Source organism: Falco naumanni, chromosome 6 (assembly GCF_017639655.2).
Source record: "Falco naumanni isolate bFalNau1 chromosome 6, bFalNau1.pat, whole genome shotgun sequence".
NCBI classification, from domain to species: domain Eukaryota; kingdom Metazoa; phylum Chordata; class Aves; order Falconiformes; family Falconidae; genus Falco; species Falco naumanni.
The window spans coordinates 52,626,908-52,647,981 of NC_054059.1; the positions used below are offsets into that span (position 1 = coordinate 52,626,908).

At 38.8% G+C, this 21,074-nt stretch overlaps 1 protein-coding gene across 1 annotated transcript in view; it reads left to right on the forward strand.

Moving 5' to 3' along the window:
• Positions 1 to 21,074, forward strand: part of MAP3K5 (mitogen-activated protein kinase kinase kinase 5) — a 107,969-nt gene that overhangs the window by 45,548 nt on the left and 41,347 nt on the right. The window contains exons 5-11 of the mRNA XM_040598352.1: positions 160 to 328; positions 1,290 to 1,396; positions 4,825 to 4,995; positions 9,328 to 9,440; positions 14,810 to 14,969; positions 17,073 to 17,226; positions 20,662 to 20,769. Coding sequence (XP_040454286.1) covers positions 160 to 328; positions 1,290 to 1,396; positions 4,825 to 4,995; positions 9,328 to 9,440; positions 14,810 to 14,969; positions 17,073 to 17,226; positions 20,662 to 20,769 — 982 coding nt within the window. The remainder of the gene's footprint in view (positions 1 to 159; positions 329 to 1,289; positions 1,397 to 4,824; positions 4,996 to 9,327; positions 9,441 to 14,809; positions 14,970 to 17,072; positions 17,227 to 20,661; positions 20,770 to 21,074) is intronic.

The following is a 21,074-nucleotide window of genomic DNA, read 5'->3' on the forward strand; positions in this document are numbered from 1 at the left end:
ACAAATGGATAATTAATAATTTAGCTTGACCAAATCTCTCCATTAACACTGCATTACCAATAAATGTTCCACATACACATTGTGGGAGAGCTGCAGGGCCAGAAAAACAAGTGCAAGGGACCTGTCCCAGATTGCTGATGTGATGCTGTTCCCCTCCAGCCAGTATTTTAGGGAATCCATTCTGAACGACATCAGGAAGGCTCGTACCCTCTACACGGGCAAGGAGCTTGCTGCAGAGCTGGCAAGGATTCGACAGCGGGTGGATAATGTCGAAGTTTTGTCTGCTGACATTGTGATAAACTTGCTGCTGTCCTACAGAGACATCCAGGTATGACTCCTATGCTCTAAGATCATCTAAAACGTAGTGAATTAATGACGTTCTCAGTGAAAATTTTGGTGTATTTTGCACAGATTTTCTAACTAACTATATGAATAATGCACACTAGTAAAAATCTTCTGCAGTATCATCACTGATGCTTTTTACTTTATTTTGTAGTTACACTGTATATAGTGTGCCTTTACGTAGCAGAAAAGTGGTGTTATTTTGTAACAGCACCTAAAAAGTACACAACATAAAATAACTCTTTGCCATCACAGCATTACTCTGTGATGGACAGCGCATAGTGTGTCCTACTTAGAGGCTATGTTAGCATTCTGCTATTGATATGTATATGTATTCTTTGTCACCATGCTTGTGACATTTCTCATGGAAACATAACATGTTCATATGCATTTCAGCTTCCGGAATGGTGCTAGTAATCACTTACTTTGTTATACCTAATTTCAACTGTTTCTTCTTAAATATTTTGGAGTGGTTTGTTTTTCAATTTTATTTTGTTTCTTAAATGTCAGTGAATAAGCTACTTTGAAAACTGTGGTATTGAAAGATTCTTTTACTTTGTTTTTGTGGCTCATGCCTACTTCAGAGTTTTGGGATGCCTTAATTCAGATGCAGTTAGCATTATAATGTCTGTACAATATGAACTCTGATATGTGTTCAGCCCCTGAAGCTAATTTTAATCATGAAACAGATGTACTAAAATTTTCACAGGTCCAAATTGAAGCAGTACAAGAGACCAATTTGTGTCTTTCTCTGCTAAATACTGTGCCTATTCACATTTCTGATGAGTGCCAGGCTATTTACAGTTTGAGACTGAAGAAACTGAAACTTAAAATAAACTGAAAATACTTTTTAGTATGAAATAAGAGGTGCTTAGGCCAAAGAGGACTTTATATAGGCATACCTCAGTACAGCCACTTAAAACTTCATTATTCCTTTCTTTTGGAAGGATTATGATTCCATTGTGAAACTGGTGAAAACTTTAGAAAAACTGCCTACTTTTGACTTGGCTTCCCACCACCATGTGAGGCTTCATTATGCATTTGCACTGAACAGGTAAGAATCCACCCTTCCTTGTGCTGTTGAATAGTAAATCAGAACTGCAAACTTCACAGAGGGTTGGTAATCTGGGGTGAAGTTCCCTACTGGAATCTTCATATGCAGGTCTAGGGTTGTCACTGCAGCAGCTTCGGGGACTCTGAGCTTTGTGATCAACCCTGGCTTTTTTTCTCTCATATTGTCAAATTCTGTTCCTTTTCCTTTAGCAGGAGTGTTTGATTTGTCTTTCCTTAGGTTTGCATCGTTTTTCCATTCAGTACCTAAATCGGCAAATAAATACCTAGCAGTACTTTACCTCTGTAAAATACACTTCTAATATTGCTATGTAAGTGGCAGTGCTGCAGCATTTCTGATAACTTAAGCATCATCCCATCCAGGTCTGAGTTCTTGTAGCGTCAGGAGGCAGGAGGAGAACTTCCAGCAAATGTTTGTCAGAAGATTTTATTATAATAATAAGTTAACATATTCTCTCATAGCATGCACGAAATGTGCCACATGGAGCAACACGCACTACTTTCATCAGTTAAATGAGAGCCAAGCCTAGATTTTTCTTCTAGGATACTAGCAATTGGGCAAGGCACTGAAAGGGGAGTTTTTCAGAGGAAATTAGAGGTTTTCTGCTCCCTCACTGTTACCACGATGAACATTTTTCTATTGACATTTAGAGGAGTAGACCAGGTTTCAGCAGGCATTGAAATTCTCAAATGAAGGAAATATCTACAGATCTTTCTGCTTCTCACAGATTTGAGTATTGTAATTCAGGTTTGCTGACGATGCTCGAAACTGCCTATCATGTCAAAGTGATGTCAAAATATGTCACAAGTAACTGGCTGAAAAAATAAACTTGTTTTTGAAAGAAAAAAACCCCAACAAAACAAGAATAAAACCCCCGGCTATCAGGCATTGTTCTGTCTGAATAAAATGTCTAGATACTTTCTTGTTCCTTTATACCAGGTATATGAAGGTTAAAAATATTGTGCCTTTTTCCTTCCTCCTTTGCCTTAAATGTGTGGGCTTTGCAGATTAAATAATGCAGCATGGATGTGCTACTTCTACATAGCCTTCACAAAGGTCACTTGAAGGTTTAACAAGTGATAATTTTCTAGAACAAGGTCACCTTTGAAAGCAGGACTTGACTAGTTCACTGGCGCACTAAAATCCTGCAAAACTGCAGTACCATCTTTTCAGGCAGATCCCTGTACATCATGGGTTCTGTTGGCACTTCTTGCAGACTGAAAGGTCTGTCTTCACAGTTGTGACTGTAAGATGTAGCCTTTGAAGGTATCTGTCATACAAAAGGTCTACACAGTACCTCTGAAGGAGTTCACATCAGATTTGCCTCTCGCTTCTTTCTCCAGATTGTACATTCAACTGGAATCCATGACAGCCATGAAAATGTTCATGCTTTGGTGTATGTCAAGAAGGAGTTGCTTGGGCTGGCTGTAGCTTTCTCCTTATTGGGAATACAGAGGATATTTCCTGAGCTAAGGCAGGTCGGGATCTGCACATCCGAATGTTTGCTATGGAAGAAGCCGTCTCTCTTGCTTCTAATCCAGGTCATTAGTACGGAAGCATGGAGCAGCTCAATTAGTCAGGATTAGTCTGACCTAAATCAAGAAAGTGTGTGAGGGCACTGATGGAAGAGTAAGCAGAAAGAAAAGTAGGGATGTCTGTCTCTGGAGACCACTGAAGCGTAAATGGCTCATATTACAGAACACTGTTGTGCCTTACTGGTTTTGTTCTCATTAGGTTCAGCTAGCTATTGGTTTGATCTGAATTAGTGATAGTCAAAACAAGATGTGGAAGTGTTATCCACCCGAAAGTCCATTCTGAAAATTGCCCTTCTCTAATGGAGGTCAGCCAAAAAAAACCATAAAGAAGCTGCCTTGTTGTTTTACTTTGAGTGGTCAGTATGAGAAAACAACAGGAAGCCAACCTTCATCAGCCGGGCAAGTGATCACTTGGCAGGGGAACTTAAATAACGCAGATGTGAAGGAGTCTTGCTCAGCCAGGAGCACTGGATTTTTCTGCCTGGGGCCTGGGATTGGGAGCACTTATCCATCTCAAATGAGTACACCAGGCTTGCTGTGCCGCTCTAGAAGTACTTGGGGAGCCTCCTGCAGCATTGTAGTCTGAGGGAACTTTCCCTAATCTGTTAGAAATTGACTGGTCTGAAGGTTGGGAAGAGACAGCAATGGGTTTCATTTATCTTTCTCATCAGGGTGAGACATCAGTAGAGGTTGGCCCAGCATGTAGACTTGCACACTGGTTTTTTTTTGCTCAGGGGAGCAGTTTATACTGTCTACTCAAACAAGTGCTTTTGCTCTGTTTTCATAATTATTTTTGTTATGTTGTAAGTACTCATTTGTCCTCTGTTACCCATTCTGCTTTGATTTAAACCTTTTCTTCCACATCACTCCCTTCTGGAGCTACGTACGTGAGCCCAGAGCTCATGAGTTTAGGTATCACTTCAAGTACACATGCTCTGATCTCTCAGGTTTGACATTGATACTGCCTGTGCAGACGTATCAAAATGTTGATACGTTCTTGTAGAGGAGGAAGAAAAAAATCTGTTACTGAACATCTGATCAAGTAGTATCTCCTTTAAGGTGGTTGTGGGTTTTGATGTTTTTGTTTTTTTTCTCTCTGAGGTAGCTTTGTCTTGCAGGCTTCTTCAATGCCCCCAGTTCAAGTTGTAGCCACTCAAATATAACATGCAATTTCTCCAAAAGAATACAGTATCTCCCTAAACCACCAAAGATTTTTTTTTTTTTTGCTGAGTGTGGGGTAATTTGCTTATTCAGTACACAAATACGTAAAAAATTCTGAACTCTTGATACTGAATGATATATGTATCCAAACTGAGTCACCAGGAAATGTCTAATGCTTGCAATTAATGTGGTTTATTCATCTGAAGTACTTTTGTTAATATTGCCTTATTAGCTTCGCTTCTTAACCTTCCTCATCATAGGAATTCAATCAAGTTTATGCTTTTTGATTTTTTGCTTCACGTTCAAAATGTAAAAAAAAAAAATAAATCACAAACCCAAGATGGAATCTTCTCCTTTAAAGCATGATTTTCTCTGGAAGAAATATTAAGATATGAAAGCAAGGTTCATCTTTCTGTTTTGTAAGAAAGTAACACATGATCTTTTAAAGAATTGCTCTTGAGGCTCTTGTTGCTGTTGACAGTGCTTCGCCTCTACCTGATGCTTCATGAGAGTGAGATGATGTGTTTGGGTGCTTTTTTAAAGGTGTCCCATGATATTAAGGAAAAAAACCAAAAAGGGAAGGGAGAGGGGGAAGTGTGTGTCTAGAAGCACATTTTACATGGATGAAGTCATATGTATTCAAACATGGCCATGTAAAAAGTATTTCTTGTTAACTTTATTGGGTTTTTAATCAAAATATTTATGTTTTAATAGGCGAAATCTGCCTGGAGACAGACAGAAAGCTCTAGAAATTATGATTCCCCTAGTAGAACAGGAAGACCAAGTAGCTTCAGATATGTACTGCCTGGTTGGTCGAATTTACAAGGACATGTTTTTGGAATCGGGGTTCACAGATACAGAAAGCAGGGACAAAGGGACGTTCTGGTGAGTACTGTTTTCTTGGCTAATGTCCTTTTTTTAGCTTTGGGAAAATAGTCCTTAAACAAGAATATATTTCAGCTGTTTTTCGTTCCAAATATTTGGCATCCTTAAGGGAAACTGAATTTTCTAATCTTCTTTGCTTATTTGTTAAGAATGAGAGATTTACGTTGTTCACAGATCTGGTTCCACAAAGTTCTTGAAGTGGCTCAGAGACTTGGAAACTTTGGTAGCTCTCATCAGAGTGTATTTTCTTCCTTTTTCCCAAATGGGAAGTCTGTTTATTATTCTGAGGAATTATATTTTTCTTAGGAATCTGGGCTAGACAATAATCAGCTGTGAATCAATTGGTATATCTGCAATCTGATAGATATTATCTAGCTAGGCTTAAAGGTGCTGACGTTTAACTCTGCACTGATGCTTAGAATGTGGGGGGTTTGGGTTTTTTTTGGGGGGGTTCCATGCTCACAAGCAATATGACTGTTTCAAACTCATGCTGGCATCATCACCATATAGTATATGCATATTACAGTGGACTACGGTACCATTGGTAGTCAAAGAAGCACACAATAGGCTAAACAAACTCTTATGTTAATTTTAGAGGCAAGTATAGGGGGTTTTTTTGCTTTTAAAGTGCACTAAAATTTCATCATGTGGAACAGGTTAAAAAATGGAGGCACTGGACACCATCCTATGCTTCTGTCAGGATGAGCAGCTTTTCTCCAGTATGATCCAGATGAGGATACAGACAAATTGTGTTTATGTATCCTACACATCATGTCCTGATTCTGGTCTTGTGCTCATCAGCTGCTTGTTTTCTTCTCCCTTCATCATTTATCACTTGTTTTCAGTAAACTTCAGATTGTAACTGTCTTTGGTAAAAGATAAGATAAAATTGTTTACCATTTATGGCCTCCAAATACAAATACAGTTTATAATTGCTGGTCATGCTTTACTGTTTTGCAGTGCTTACTGGATTTTTTTAAAGATGTTGAAATAACATGAATACAGCATATTGTCACCCCACCCCACCCCCCTTCATATTTTTGGATTACAGAAAATATTTATTTTCTCTAAGGCAAAGCCCATGACAAACTTTCAAGTTTCTGTTTTGAAAGAAATATTTTGCTGATGTCATTAACTAATATAAAAAGAAAACTAGTTCTGTGTACAAATACTAGGCATTATCACAGGCTCAATAGAATAAATAGAAATTACTTTTGCTGTTGTGCATCTTGCTTTCTCCTCATTCATATTGCCTTATGAACAGATAAACTTTGAGACTTTCAAATGTAATTGAACTAAGAACAATCATATATATAATAGTGGTAGTTACTTCTAGGATATTTCATGTAGCCATTTTAACACACATAATAGATGCATCTTAGCAGTCAAGATATTCATACATTTAATGAGGGGAAGCGATTGCAGTCAGGCATACCAGTTTGGGAAAGAACAGCAGGCTGGCAGCTCCTGCAGCAGGGTAGGATGCTGACGGGCCAGCCCCTAAATAATCCCTGAAGTCTCTGGCAGGTAAAATCCAACACAGCCTGCTCCATGCGCCAGCTGCTGTCGAAGAAGGTGATCTCTGTTGAGTCAAGCTGGAGTTTGGCAGAAGCTGTACCAAGTGGGCCAGTTGCTTTTGGTTTGTACTTCATGCTGGATGTTGATTTGAATTCTGGTGTAAATCATAGAGCAGGCTTGATGTGGCTGAAGGGTTGACTCATAACTCAGTGGAAGGCTCTTGGGAAGGAGTAGACCTCCTCTAGTTCTGCAGCAGGCCACAACAGGGCAAGATGTGTGCAGGAATGATATCTCTGTCATAGTGTTTTGCAACAAGTGACGTCAAGGTACTTCAGTTTATTTAAAAAAAAAAAAAGAGAAAGAAAAAAAAAGAAAAAGGTAGGCAGTGTGCTTTTCTGATAATTGAAAAGCAGAATAAAAGACATCTTTCAAATAAATATGAGAGAAAAGATGAAAGATTAATTAACTGTCAGTTTCTTGTTGCATACTGACAGTATAAATCACACTTACCAAAGCTATCAAGTCTTTATTCAAAACTTCTCACTGCTACCTCCCTAATTCAGTGTCTGCACTGCAACGTTTTCCCAAGTGTCAGCTTTCAATTTCTTAATGGCATTTATAATTGCATCAGCTAAGCCAGCTCTACTTTATAGGCAGACTTTTAAACCTTACGGTCTTTCTGCAATACTGCATGGGTTCCTGCAGTGATATTTGGGGCATGACGATGTACAGCATTCGCACCAGTTGAATGTAAATCAGTTTAGTCAACAGATGTGACCTGTGAATTGTTTAAGAAACTGTGAATATTTTTGTTTGTTCAAAATTAATTATTACAGGTTATTTTTATTTTTTGTTTGTAGATTTTTACTCTCCAGGCTATATGGATGTAAGGCAGGGTTAAGAATGTCATCACAGGACTGCACCAAATATAAAATCATGCTTTTGGTTGTAATGATTTAGGAGAGGTAAATAGGACTACAGAGGTCCAAGATACCCGTATTTCATGGTGTGAGTAGCACATAAAGATGGCTAGAAAAATGAATTTCTGCTGTGTGAATATTTGTCCAAGAACTAGAGAAATTTTGATAGTCATGCCAGAAATTAGGCATTTTGGGGCAAAACAAAAAAGTAGAAGTACAGAGTCTCTTCTATTGGAACAAAAATACTTATAGTCAAGGTTTTTTCCTCTTCTGTCAATCCCTCTCCTTTGGGGATCAAACCCTCTCCTTTTCCTGATATTGCATGAGAATTACAGCATGAAAGAACTCTAGGGCAAAAGAGGGAGTCCAGTTCCCAACATCGCTCTATCTCCGAACAGATTATTTCAGCCAACCGGTCTGTTCTAGCTATGTGTGCTTAGAATCAATGATAGTGTCATCCTGTTTGGTTGGTGGGTTTTTATGGGGTTTGTTGTTGTTGTGTGAGGTTTTTTGTTGTCTTTTTTTTTAAATGAGCAAACATTTTTTTAGAATTAGTTGAGTTTTCTTTGCTCATTATGCTTTTTTTTTTAGAGGACTAGACTCTTGTCTAATGATCAGATTCTTTGGAGGTGGGCGGCTCCACCCAGTATGGAAAGAATATATATGTAGCAGATTGAAGAGAAGATTGTCTTGCAGTTTTGGAAAGCAGAGCTTATGTTACAGGATGCACAGTCCTGAATCATTACAGCAGGAAAAACAACAAAGAAATAAATTAAAACCAGCCCATATTTTTGGCTTGGTGGGATCAAAATGCCTTAGTTTTTGCTTACATGTCAAAGCATGGTATAGAAGCCAAATTCTTAGGGTTGGCATAGATTAATATATAAAGAAGGAAAGATAAATAATGTCACAACCTGATTAATATTTTTTTTATATTACCCATTTATTTGAATTTTTCTCATTCTTTTTTAAAAGTAACTTAAGCTCCATTGCTCTTACTGTGGCAGAGTTGCGTTGACTGAATCATTTGTGCTCCTTAAATCACACATGATAGTCTTGGTTGCCCCCTCCTTACAGAGGGAGGTGTGTCTGTGTATGTATATATATCTGCAACCAAACATTCTTGTCCTGTAGAACAAGTTTAAAGCACTGTAGATCTGCTGTCTCTGTTGTCACCTCAACTTGAATTGCTAGTGTGAGGATAGCTGTGTTTGTGTGAGCACCATTCGATGACTTTTAAGACAAGATATAGGCTGGGTGAATATCACTGCCATTCCTCTTGCTCACTCACCTCCTCTTGAGAATAAAATCTGGTATAGTCCTTTTTTATGTGAATAGACTCATAAGGACAATGTCAATGAGACACCCAGTAAAGAATAAAATTTGGAGTAGCCGAAATAGTGACTAAATGTGAAGTATGTTTTTGTATCCCTTGCTTGTGTGCTTAGCCATTTTGGTATGTTTGTGTGTTGCTGTAGCAGATCCACAACAGAATCTAAGGTCTCAAGTCAGTGAAAATTCACATATCTAAGAGTAAATTCATGAGGTTATTAATAAATATAACTGTGAAACAGGCCTCTTACAAGCTGATTGTATTACTTGTTTTTCTTTAATCTCAAAGAAAACTGGAAATCTAGTAAGATACTTCACTGGGATGGATGAGTAGGGTCTGTGCTTGTTGTGTAAGGGGAAAGGAAACAGGAGGAGGATGTATAAATAGCGGACTCCTAAAAATAACCACAGAGCATGTGTGGAAAACAGTAAAATATTTTTGCTTCCATGGATTCTTGATGTGTAAACAGAAGATAAGCACTTGAAGTAACCTAAAAGTGTAATTATGTCCCTATTAGATTGAATTATTTAGAAAGTAAACTTGTATGTTTGTTTTTTCTAGGTTCAAGAAGGCATTTGAGTCAGAGCCAACGTTACAGTCAGGAATTAATTATGCAGTACTCCTCCTGGCAGCTGGACATTGCTTTGATACTTCTTTTGAGCTACGGAAAGTTGGTAATTATAGCTTGCAAATTCACGATGAAATCACATTCTAGTGAAAGTATGACACCACCCACTATATTAGGGGGAAAATCTGGTGGTTGTATGTGAATGCTTTGATAGTGAGCACGTGAATGTTTAAGTGGGTCTCCTGCACCGCCACTGATCCTACCTGGCTGCAGGTGAGCACTGTGATGAAGACCTGCTTCCAGTTTCAGGGTCTTAACTGGTTACCAGAGCTTAATGAAAACTGACAGCCCTTCTTTGCAATGGCATAATTTGTGTGAAACAAGAGCACCTGAAGGGGGAATCCAGTTCCATTTAGCGTTCCTTAAAACAACTAACCAAACAAAACCCCCTGTAAAACTGTATGGAATATGGACAAAAAGTCCGTCCTAAGAGTGAGGAAAATGTGCTTGACTTGAGCTTGGGGTGGGCTGAGAGAAGTATGTTTCTTTTGTGATGTTTTTGTTGAGGTTTCCTGAATGTCTGTATTCATAGAATCGTAGAATCAGAGTGTTTTACATTGGGAAGGACCTTTTAAAGATCTAGTCCAACAGCCCTGCTGTGGGCCGGGACATCTTTCACGAGATCAGGTTACTCAGCCTGACCTTGAGCACTTCCAGTGATGGGACATTCACAGTTTCCCAGGGCAACCTGGTCCAATTTCTCATCACCCTCGATGTAAAAAAACCATGTCTTGTTTAAGAAAGAATTATTAAGGTGTCCAATTTGTTTGGGATTTTGGTGGATTTGAGGAGAGCGCAAAGTCAAGACTAGTCAGTAATACTTTGGAAGGTATGGGAGAAAGCACTGAACGTTGTAATATGTGGTAACATATCCTTTGCAACTGGCATTCTTCTCCATGAATTCATATAATTCTTGACTTACTGTAAAGTCTTTTTTGTCCTTCTGTCTCCTGAGGAGGTTGTCCATTGGGATGGAAACAGTGTTCTTCACAGAACATATCTGCAGTCAGTCACTGTTGTAGTTCAGATGTTAGGTGTGCACTGTATGCCTGGAAGTAAATTTCTAGATAGAGAAGTTTTTTGAGTGTGAAAATCAGAGTGAGATGGATACTTTCAGGTAGATAATAGAAGTGAAACTGAAATTTTCTGGTGTGAATGAAGGTATTGATTTGGATGCGATAGGCTGCATAGAGTTGCCCCAGCTGCTGTGTTTGCACTTCTGTGAGTGCCTGAGATCTTGTTTTTTGGGTCAGATAAATACTTTCATCTTTTGCACTGGAATTTGAAGTCTTGTGCCTTAAGGTCTCCCTTAAGCCTTCATTTCTCAAGGCTGAACAAACCCAGTTCTTTCAGCCTTTCCTCATATGGCAGGCTTCCCAGTCCTTTCGTGATCTTTGTGATCTTCTTCTGCACCCTCTTCAGCCTGTCCACATCTTTTTTTGTATAGTGGCGACCAAAAGTGAACACAGTATTCCAGGTGTGGTCTGACAAGTGCTAAGTAGAGTGGGATAACGACTTCTTTATTTCTGCTGGTGATGCCCTTGTTGAAGCAACCCAGCATCCTGTTGGCTTGCTCTGCTGCCGCAGCAGCTTGCTATGCACTCATATCGAGCTTGTCCACCAGGACCCCCAGGTCCCTTTCCACAGAGCTGCTCCCCAGCCAGGTAGATCCCAGCCTGTGCTGTACTCCTGGATTATGTTTTCACAGGTGCGAGACTTTACCTTTGTCTTTGTACAATGAGGTTTGTCAGCTGGCTTGAGTTGTGCTAGATTCTAAGGATAATTTAGTATTTTCTTTGTCTTGGGCTAACAATGTTTTAAACAAAAAGTAAGCAAAACTGCAGAGGTTGTGTGGGAAATGTCACCTCTTGTTTAGGTGTGCATGTACAAGACCATTTGTTAGTAGTAGTTAGATCTACCTGCCAGTGCTTTCAGTTTGGTGTCCACCCACAGCATTATCTGTAGCACATAGAAATTAGAGGAAGTTTGTCTTCTGATGGGAGATGAGGAGAGAGGTGAGAGCCAGTCTCAGTCCAAGTTATATGGAAATTATATTGATAGGTTGGGAAAGGCTAAGGAAGGATATGGTCCCTAACAGCACTTCAAAGAGTGCATGAGGCTGTAATTGTGTTCTGATTGTGTTGGTAACAATGTAGTAACTCCAGTAAAACTAAGTTCAGTATCCAAGAGAATTTTTATCATTCTGCATCAGATCAGAAAATTGGCCTTCTAGAAATTGCTACCTCTATTTGTCAGATAATAGCTCACAACTAAACGATCATGTGAAGCATTAATGAAAATCCTCCTTCTATTTTATGAATAGTATTGCTTTCTTAACTGTACAAACTTTCAGAACTTTGAGATGAAAACTGAAATGCAGTGCTTTGCATTGGCAGTAATAATCTCCGCAGGCTGTGCAGCTTTGACACACAGGATCCTGTAATACAAATTGTTCTGTCAATATTTGAGGAGGGAAAGCAGTTTATTTATAAAGCCTTCACAGTAGTATTTAACTGGTAATATCTACTTATTGTATCTTATTTTCTTTGCAAGTTGTGGGGATATTGTTGGCGTTATAAAAACAATGGCTTTTCTGGCATTAACGGTTCCTCTATTTTGGCTCATTTATTTTTAAAGCAAAATATTTTTGAGAAAATATACTGGAATTCAGTTGCTGCTTTTTTTTTCTCTTCTTGTGAATGCCAAGTTTATCATGGAAGGAGTTAATGTCTTGGCTTTGCTTGGATTTTCTCATACTCTGAAGAAAACTTCATGTGGTTTTGGTTGATGGTGAAATCAAAATAAACTAGAGAAGGGAAATATATGAAGGGACTAAAAACTCAGAGTGAAATTCATGAAGGTGTTCACTTTGCATAGCTGCATAGAAAGGTTGTTTTTGTTCTCCCACCCCCCCAAAAAACCAAAATCCATTGAAAACAAAACAAACCCCCACCTCTATAAACTAGAGTTACAGTCTTTTGAACCTGCTGCTAATATCTCCATACTGCAACTGCATTTTTCAAACTTGCCTTTCAGGGATAAGTAAATTTGCAGAGGAAGGTCAGCAAACTAGAGTGAGTTTCAGTGCCGAGTATCTCATTTTTCTCAGAAGAATTTGATAAGAGGGTGATGTTGTCTTCTTTAGGGTAATAGGATCTGCTTCATCAAATACTTGGGTAAAATTTCCCGTTCATCCAGGTTACATAACAGTAATGATTCCCAAACTTGGTATCCTTAGATATCATTACTGCTACATGTGCATCTTTTCTTCTGCCACCTTCCTGTAGCTCTCCCTTATTCCATGACATGGGACTCAAAATCCTTGCTGTCACCAGTCACTTTGACCCGCCACACTGTAATCCCAGTCCCTCCCTATGTGAGCTGTACTTTTCATCAAACCCACACACGCGGTTTGTACCTTGCTTTGGCTCTGTTCTCACGCCTGGAGCACTGGAGCGCTGGTATGGCTGGGTTCCTGCAGGTGCAATGAAGCATGGTGGAGTATGCAAACGTGTGAACCAGAGAGCAGTGTTGCCGCTGGCTGTGACAAATAACTTGTGATAGTTTGTCAGCAGTCACTGCAACTGTGAGTGCCATTGCTCGGTGCTCAGCAGGGGCCCTCCACACAGCTCAGTTGCTCCCTTTCCCCTTCCTCCCAGCAGAGGTAGACCTGTCTGAAATGATTAATGTATCCCTGTGACACCAGTTCCTTACTTCCCCTGTGATGAGGTCACATTCAAAGCCTGTGGAAGTTAGTGGGTGTCTATCTGCTCTTCTATGCTGCTGTCACGTGCATGCAAATGTTTTAGCAGAGCCCTTCAGCCTTTAAGGATATTGTTCAGCAGCGTTACTCCAGGATCCTGGGGAAGATACATTTTTTCCATTTACTGTGATTTACCATGGTGTATAGATAGCATGTAGGTTTTGATTTCTAGAACCCAACTGAAGTTGAGCACATTTAACACAAATTTCCCCTTCCTATCCTACACCGCCAAGTGTAGGTGTGCATCCTCAAGTGGTCTCTTGACAATGTGCTTGTATATGGCACCCTGCCTTAAAGCCTTGCAGAGCTCATATACATGGTCACTGCTGTATGTTGTGGAGTTGATGTTGGTGATGTACATTGCGTCGTGTCTCAAGTAGATCTGAGATATTTTCTAAAATCTACTGTGTTTTTTTCTCTTCAGGAATAACTAAAAAAAATTCTTTCCCAAGAAGAGAACTAGTAATGTTTTTAGATGATTTAAGTATTATTTTGTTCTGGGTGTTACTCAAGCATGACAATTTCTTGTTAGCGAGAGAGCACGAAGTGTGAAATATAGATGTGAAATGGGCCACTTGAATACCATTTCACATTTTAAAAACATTTATTATGTGATGTTGATGACACAAAAATCTGAACAACATGAGAAAACAAGGTGAATTTTGTAGACTGAAATGCAGCTAATGTAATGATACCCATTTTCTTAAGATCTATTGCTGCTTCCAGTATGAAGTTTGGTCTGCTAGCTACTTAAGGAAGTTAAGGAAAAAATAAACATCAACAGTTGCATTGAAATGTCTTGTGAATACTAAGCCTTAATATCAAGGACGACGAAAGGTGATGTGGGAGGGAAACTGTCGTAGTGGAGTAGTGTGGGAAAAGTGAATAAAGGACTATGGTGGTGAAGAGGTTTGTCTTGTAACCTGCAAGTGGTTTTATTTGTGGGGGATGGTGTAGCATCTCTCGTGTTAGCTATAAATATTTAGCAGCTAATATGAACTAAAATTCATCCTGAAGGCCACAGGGAAACTTGTAGTTCTCAGAAAATTTAGCAAGTCAAAATAAAACCTGAGGGTCTCCATAGTCTTTGAGTTGCTGAGGGACTTACGAATATTAATAGATGTCTTTCATTGGGGTAGGACTTGCGGCAATTAAAAGAACATCATTGCTGGAAGAAGCCCAGTGGATCATCTGTTCCTTCTGCATGGGACCTTGTCTATAAAGGTAAGTTTGGGGCTTGGGGCTTGTAAGTCAAAAAACAAAGCAGAAAAAAACATAATAGGTGCCTTATTCAGCATCTGTTAAGTTTTTACAGCTATGTTGTGTAGCCTAAGGCCCCAATTTACCTTTACAGATGAGGTCCATGCACGAACATAGGTAATCTGACTGTGGCCTTGTCCTGACAGTGATGTCTTAAAGTTCCTTTCTTGAGAGGCCTTTAGGAAGAGGGGGAGGGAAAAAAAAAGTCACCTGCTACCACATAGGGTGTTTGGAAGCATATAACATTAACTGGTAAGTATGTTTTTCATCTTATTTCATTGAAATGGAGAGGCTACAGTAATTTAAGCAATTAATATATTTCAGATCAGGGAAACGGTGATTTTGAAACTGCATTAATACATTCCTGTGACCTATTATTCTTTTTACTACAGGAGTAAAGATCAGCAGCCTGCTTGGTAAAAAGGGGAGCTTGGAGAAACTGCAGAGCTATTGGGAAGTGGGATCTTTCTTGGGGGCCAGTATGTTGGCTAATGACCATATAAGAGTGATCCAGGCTTCAGAAAAGCTGTTTAAGCTAAAAGCACCAGCATGGTAAGGTGATAAATGAGATCATGTACATTGCTATGTGTTAAGATGTTGGTCCCCTTCAGCTTTCACATTCAGCGTTGTATTTAGCTGACAGGAGATTGGTTTTGGGATTTTAATAGATTTTGATGTCTGTTTACTGTTTCACTGTACTTTACACAGACAAGGGACTCTCCTCCCCTTTTGCTCTTATTCAGGAATAGATTTTATATGGGTCTTTAATTTGATGTCTGAGAAGGACAGATTCATCATTGGCTCCAGACCCTTCTGAGGGCAAGGGGGAAAGGAGGAGTTGCTTGTAGGCACCACGCTTCAGTGGTTACCTTGCTGAAGAGAAGTTCTGGTGGCTTGTGGGTTTAGTCATAACTGCCTGGAAGTTTGGGGGAATGCAGACAGCTTGGCTAGAGAGGCACGCATATACCTTGGTATACTGTGATGGTTGTGGCACATCCATCTGTTTTAGGATCTCGAACACGAATGAACTATATGGTGCAAATTGCATCTCGTTGTGACCGAGATGAATGCAGATTAACATCCAGTTAACAGAAAGGTTATAAATCTAGGGTTATAGACTCAACATCTGTTAGGCAAAGGGCAAGAGATGTGTGCTGACAGCAGGCTCTTGGAACCTGTTCTGCTTTGGATATAGACAGCAAGTAAGGATCAGTCACCTACTCATCGAGGGCTGGAATCCTTTTAGCTGGTGAGAAGCAAGACTCCTTTCTGACTAAAAAAGTTGTCACTGCCAATTGAAAGAGTGTGTCCGTCACAGCCAATGTATTTTTGTCTTTATAAAGGCTAGAAGGTGCCTCCAAAAGCTGATCAGAGGGGAATATATCTATGTATGCTAAAATATGGAAATGCTAAGTTTCTATATTGATATAATATGGGAAACTTAAAATCAGGAATTTTTTGACCACATATTTTATAAATGCTGTTTACAGTGTATTTATGTGCAAGGTTTCCCAGATTTACTATGTGCATATTTTACTGAGAAGCTGGATAGCATTCTCTGGAAGTCTCCTGGTAGAATTTTCTGGAGTTTTGAATGCCTGGTCGTCAAGATTTTATGTACCAGTGCCTTTGGTGTTTAAACCTGTGGATTAAACTCTGAAAATGCAGCACACTCATTTGTGCTTCAGGAAGGATTTCTCCTGTGAGCAATTCCCCCCTCAGTCTGTTGCCTGCTGTTCAGCAGAGCCCACTTAGTGCAAAGGGGAGTATGTACGGTGCCTTAAGCTAGACATCCCCATAGCCTAAGGATGATTGGAAAATGCACAGCTATGGAATGGTTTCCAAAAGGCCTCTGAGTTTACATTATACCTTCTTGTCATACCTGGAAACAGTTTCCACGAATAGCCTAATTGCGATGAGGCGGTAGCTGTGATAATCCTCTTTAAGCATGTGTATATTGCTGTAGTATTAATACAAATTGCATAAGATTATGTTTACAACTTTTCTTCAGAAATGCCAAAAGAAGGCAGTGTTATGAGGAGCCCCATAAATCAACCACAGAAAGCAGAACAGCAGAGAGGGATGAGCTGCATTTAGGGGAGACATTCAGCACTGCTGTTACCTTTCCCCAGCAATGCCAAAAGGCTGCTTAGCGTAGCTGTTGCCATCTTTATAGGATAATCATTTCCAGAAATATTGTGTTTTAGAAATCAGTGTTAAACAGCTGCCAATGGAGGTACAATGCAGAAGGCAGAACAGTGTAGAAAGATAAACTAGAGGACTTTATCACCTGAGTTTTTATCTGATGTTGGTCACTACTGAAATAAGTTTCACATGGGCTCAGTTTGGTCCATAGGTAGAGGGTTTCACTATTTCATGAAGCTTTTGTGGTTTAGGATAGGAAACAGGATAGGAATCAGGAATATATGCAGGGAGGAGTATCCTGGAACTCATTTGTATTTCAGGTTACTAATATAGCAGATATATTTCCAGTCCTAAATGGGAAATTGCTAGATTAAAAGCAATCCTAGAGAACCAAAATCTTACCAGCTGCCTTGGTGTTGCCATGGTGGGTGCTTCAGTTGTGATTAAAGGTAGAGACAACATTATTTACAAATAGTATTAAATTTACCGTGTATGCTTGGATTATCACAGGTACCTGAAGTCTATTGTAGAGACTATTTTGATATATCAGCATTTTAAGAAACTAACTCCAGAACAACACACAGCCAAACAGGAACTTGTGGACTTCTGGATGGACTTCCTTGTTGAAGCCACAAAGACAGATGTGTCTGTAGTTCGATTTCCAGTAAGTGCTGGTTTTATTGTTTTTCTGCTGTTTTTTAAAAAAATAAATTATGACATGAAAGAAATAAACACAAACCACTGCTTGCTTCTAGATTGCCAGGTAATAAATTGCTTGTCCAGAAGGAATGTATTTGGCCTGCATATTAGATTGTAGCCATGTGGAATTAATTAAAACCAATGGGGTTTCACAGTGTGTTCCATAAGAAAGTAATGAGGTAAAAAGTCAAGACAGAACTCTGCTATTTAGTGTTTGCTACCGATGCAAACCTTTGCAGTGTATTCCAGGTGATACTACATTAACTATATTGTGTTTTGAAGCAAAGATACTTAATTTCAGTCTCTTTCTAGCTCAGCAGGCTTTGCATAACCTACTGCTGTGCTGTGTTAAAGGTTAAAAACCAGCCCAAGCAGTCAGAAATCTATTGTTCCAGGAACTAGACCGCGTATTTCAACAACATTGCACTATAAACATGTGTATATATATCTATACACACTTTTCTGATTTCTTCCACAAACATTTTGCTAAAAGTTTTTATTGGGTGTTGCACAATGCCCTGAAAGTATACTGTGAAAAGATCTTTATTCCCTGTACGTACTAATGATACATGTATGGGAAGTAACATCTTGGGTATTCCTTTTAGCTAACCAGTAGCAAATACAGCTTTTTGTTTTAAATAGTGGTTCTGTTGCCTCCTAGATACTCAGAAGTGCATAATGATTATTTCGTACAGTTCTTTTGGTTTCTGCCTGTAGATGGGATAATAAACCATAAGGAGGACTCCAGTCTTGAACAGCAACAGCTTGAGGCAGTAAAGTGGAAGCAACATGAGACTCTAGGGAGTCTGGTTCTCCTTCTCCAGCGAGAATGAGCATAAAGTTTTGCAGGGAAGCAAAAAATATTTTGAATCCTTCGGTTTTTGTAAAAGGCAAGGGCTCTGTTCTTTTTAGATTTTTGATGATGAAGTGATGCAATTAGAGACAAAATAGGCTCTGACGTATAAAACTGAATCAAATGGTTTGGATTTTTATTAATATTAAGAGACAAACCGAAACTGATCATGGCAATAGCATGAGCCAAAGCATAAACCCAGTGACCACATAATTTGATTGTGTTGTACAGGAAACTATTCTGGTGTTGCAGACAGATACAAAAGTTCTATTTGTGCCTATTTAGAGAGAAAATCACACTATTCAACAAGTTACCAAAACGAAACCTAGTAACCTTCTTTTCCCTCCCTTCTCCCAGATTCTTGCAAATAATTTATTCTAAAAGAAGGTTTTTGCAGATTTACTTATTGTGAATTGTTCTCAGAGCTTGAACTTGAAAACTTTGCTGTCTGTCCGTACTAGCTTAGCTGTCAGTTACTTGGTAGCATCAGTGTCATCATCCTCTTTTTGGCCTTCAGAGGAAGAAATGACACAGCATGTGGGTAACTTGCTGTGAGCTAAACTCCAATTTATGAAATGGTTTTAACCCAGATTTTAGAAATTTTAACTGCCTGGAGATGCCAAATGATACATTTGAATCCCACTGGTCATCATTTACAGGGTTAAATGCCTAGGTACTTCTCAAAATTTGGCTTTGTGCTTCTTACAGTGTATCTGTGAGCTCCTTGACTCTGTGGGAGGTGACATAGCTTAGATTTCACTCTAAGCCTTGGCTTTTTCCAAGACTTCCTGCTTAGATCTATATGTTTGGGTTTTTTAAAAAATAGACGTAGACCAATGTTAAAGGAAAAATTCACGCAGACCTGGGTACCACTGGGCTTGCTTTAATCACAACTCAGAGTTGGGCCACCACATCAATGAGTGGCTGAGAACAAAGGGATACAGCACAGCTTATATACACTTACCAAATCATTAGTCAATGTCTAAAGTTTTTAGAAGTTCACTTTAGTCTTGTCAGTTCTGCGAATCCATCACCTGACCCTGTCCCAGTTGATTCATCTATTTGGTTCCAGTCTCTGCCTTGGTTTCAGGGTCCTCCTTGCATCATGATTTTCTTTCTGCCTGCTTTAACTCACACAGTCCTTTAACAAGGACTTTGAACAAGTCTTTGAACAAGCAATTTCTATTCACATATACTAATTTTTGTAAAAACACCTGGGTTTCTGAGAGCAACTGTGTATACAAATTGATCATCTGTTGTTTTTCTATTCTCCTACTGATTAACTTCACTATGTTTTAAACCAGCCTTGGATTAGGACTATACCAGGGATGAGACTTGGTTCTGCCATTTAGCAGCTTCAGCACTTTAAATTTCTTAATTCAAAATACATTTTCTTTAACAACCAAGTTGCCCCAGGCAGTTGTCATTTCCTAAACCAATTCTTTGAACTCAAAAAATTTTCAAATGAGAAGTTCTGTATCTTGGATATTTTGAAGATTATATATGATTTGAGCTTTTATGGGAGAGGGAGGGGCAGAAGAAGGGAAGGAGATTATCAGTTTGTTAATTATTTTTAACTTAGTCCTATTTTATAAATGTCTTTCAGCTAAACACTGAGGGCTAGAAGTCTTCCTATGCCTGCTGCAGTGGAAGAGAGTAGCTTTTTCTTGAATTAATAACAATACTTTACATTCTGAATAATGAGAATACCTTCAACACAGGCAATATAGATTTGGTGGTTTAGACATCAGATTTTAACCACTGGAAATCTAAAATAGATAGTTCTAATGAGAGACCACACTTCAAATACCCAAAGTTTGTCGACTTTTTCCTTTAAAGCATGCTGGAAGCTTTAAAGATCTGGAGGTAGTTCTGCCAGAACATTATTGAAGTGGCAGAGTGTCTGGCTTCTTTTACTAAGTGGTTATGTTAGACCAAATCTTGCTGCATAGCATCCCATCTCTTTTACATGATGGTTCTATTTTTTGTTTCACTTGTTACGGGAAATTTTATATAATCTTTAGGTGTCAACCTCTTGCAGTGGTGCTTGTTGCTTTTGAGAAAAATGATTTGATCTGGTGGCTAAAGTTCACAGTGCTCTAAATCAAAAGCAGTTCAGTCTAGCTCTAGGTTGATGTGGTCTTCTGATTTTACCCAAATGCACTCCTACCAAAAGATGATAAAGGTATATCATGAATCCTTTCCACAGGGGAGATGGACATTCTTGAATGGCATTGCGACAGAAAAATTTCAGAATCTGATAGTTGTCAGAGAAATCATTTGGGCGATTGTGATATGTGCTACCAATTAACTCATAATAGCTTTATATATGAAACTAAATTAAAATTGGCCTTTTTTTTTTTTTTTTTAATCTTAAGTTGCTGACAGCCATACTAAACTAGCCCAGTACCTAAAATTTTATTTTTGTTCTGTTTTCCCTATTTTTCCTGCTATGGTATGACTACAGAAATAGTTTTAACAGATTTTAATACTTTTTGCAGTTCTGCATATTTTGTACTAACTCTTAAAAATTGTTTTTTCTACAAGGTTTTGATATTAGAACCAACAAAAATCTATCAGCCCTCATATCTCTCCATCAACAGCGAAGCTGAAGAGAAGACTGTATCTATCTGGCATGTGCTGCCCGATGACAAGGTATATCATGATGTCTGTAGTTGTAACTTTTTTCACAATTTAAAAGTATGCATGGTAGGTAAGGCACATAACATGTAAACGGTTGCATTTAATAATGGATTCTGCAAAGGAGAAGGGTGTCGTAACACACAGGAAGATACTGTGGACATACGTTGCCATACCTTTTTTTTTTTAAAAAAATATGGCATTCTTAATTTTTTCTTCGTTTTTTCTGTTGTTCAATGGATCTTTTATCTCCATTTTTTTAAAATTTAACTTGCATCATCTTTCAGGTTGTTTTAAACCACTGTATAATGTACAAGAAG